The sequence below is a fragment of the Aricia agestis genome, chromosome 9, assembly GCF_905147365.1.
Source record: "Aricia agestis chromosome 9, ilAriAges1.1, whole genome shotgun sequence".
In the NCBI taxonomy this organism is placed as follows: Eukaryota; Metazoa; Arthropoda; class Insecta; order Lepidoptera; family Lycaenidae; genus Aricia; species Aricia agestis.
This window is the reverse complement of record NC_056414.1, coordinates 15,871,317-15,873,008: the sequence shown is the minus strand read 5'-3', so window position 1 is coordinate 15,873,008 and position 1,692 is coordinate 15,871,317. Positions and strand designations below refer to the sequence as shown.

At 27.5% G+C, this 1,692-nt stretch overlaps 1 protein-coding gene across 1 annotated transcript; it reads left to right on the top strand.

Annotated features, from left to right (window-relative positions):
* Nucleotides 1–393: 393 nt before the first annotated feature.
* Nucleotides 394–1,119, top strand: LOC121730716. The gene has a single exon (XM_042119856.1). It carries the CDS (start codon nucleotides 394–396, stop codon nucleotides 1,117–1,119), a length of 726 nt encoding a protein of 241 aa, XP_041975790.1.
* The last annotated feature ends 573 nt before the right edge of the window (nucleotides 1,120–1,692 follow it).

Below are 1,692 nucleotides of genomic sequence, written 5' to 3'. Positions count from 1 at the left end.
CAAAACCAGGTACTTCAGGAATAAAATATAAAGAAAAAGAATGCAAAAATAAATTAAAAAGAAGACGAAAAGTTTCAGACAGCTCTACTAGTGTGTCCGATATTATTAGTTTACACAGCGAAACCGATTTTGATTTTGTTGATAATTGTGACTATGAAGCATTAATTGACGGTTTCTGGGGTGATGAGTATTTGGATACAGAAATAGAAAAGGAAAACTCGCAAACAGAAGTAGGAGGTGAAAGTCCAAGTGAACATAAAATAATGTGTGATATTACAGGGAAAGAAAAAATATTAGGTGCTGAAGATTTAAAAACTAAAGAAGAAGGAAAAGAAAATAAAGGAAAAGGTAAAGGCAAAAAAACAAAGAATGGAAAGGAAAATTATCATTTAAATGGAGATTGTGATAATCAAGAAAATTATAAAGCTGCTAAAGTTCAAGAAAGCTGTAGAGAGAAAAATAAGACTGAAAATAAAAATGAATGTGTTAACAAGACTGACGATGACGAAGAAGCACCTAAAGAGAAAAAAAAAGAAACTGAAACAATATAAGACTGACAAACTTCCTGAAAATACTGATGAGAACCAAATAGAACAAAACAAGGCCGATGATGACGAAGAAGCACCTAAAGAGAAAACAATGAAATTGAAAGAATATAAGACTAACAAACTCCCTAAAAATACTGATGAGAATCTTATGGAACAAAACAAGACTGATGATGACGAAGAAGGAAATAAAGAAAAAAAAATGAAACTGAAACAATATAAGACTGACTCTGAAAATACTGATGATAACCAAATAGAACAAAACAAGACTGATGATGACGAAAAATATAGCTTAAATGATACAGTACTTGTAAGATACTTTAATAGAAAGAAATGGACTTACTACATTGGATTCATTGAGAATATGAAACAGAAAGACGACGAAACCTACTATACTATCAACTTTTTAAGAACAGTTAAGAAGCCAAGTCTTAAATTTGTACAAACGAAGAAACGAGATTATGATGAAATTACAGAATTACAAATTGTAAAAAAAGTAATATTAGAGAAAAGCTATGACAATGATAAAGAATTCATGTTGTTCAATGATGACAGCCAAATGTTTATAGACTAAAGCTAAAGTTAGTAAAGCTGGAAATTGTGATTCAATCGAACGGAAGATTTTTTTAATCAAATAGGGTAGATACCAGTACCTATCTATTATAAGTCTGAAGCCATTTAGATAATAGTTTAATTAAACATTGATTGTTAAAAATTGTCAAGATTTATTTTATTAAGTTTTGAGAAGTTATTTGCTTAGATTTTTTTAATTTTTATATAAAACCCCGAAGAAAACTTTATAATTTGTTTAATTAAACATTGATTGTTAAAAATTGTCAAGATATATTTTATTAAGTTTTGAGAAGTTATTTGCTTAGATTTTTTAAATTTTTATATAAAACTTTATAATTTGTTTATGTTGTTCAAGTGTCTGAGGAAGGCTCAACTATTTTATTATGTGTTTAAGTACCTGAGTTATTAAGGTAACATTTTTGTTTAATTTTAAATTTTGTAATTCAATTTGATTGTTTATTTGTGATTTTGCTACCTCCTGATTACTTACCAAATTTTGAAATAAAACTATTTTTATAGTTATATTAAGTCTTATTTTCAAACAGTTTTGTAGTCATAAATCCTTGAAAAAGCC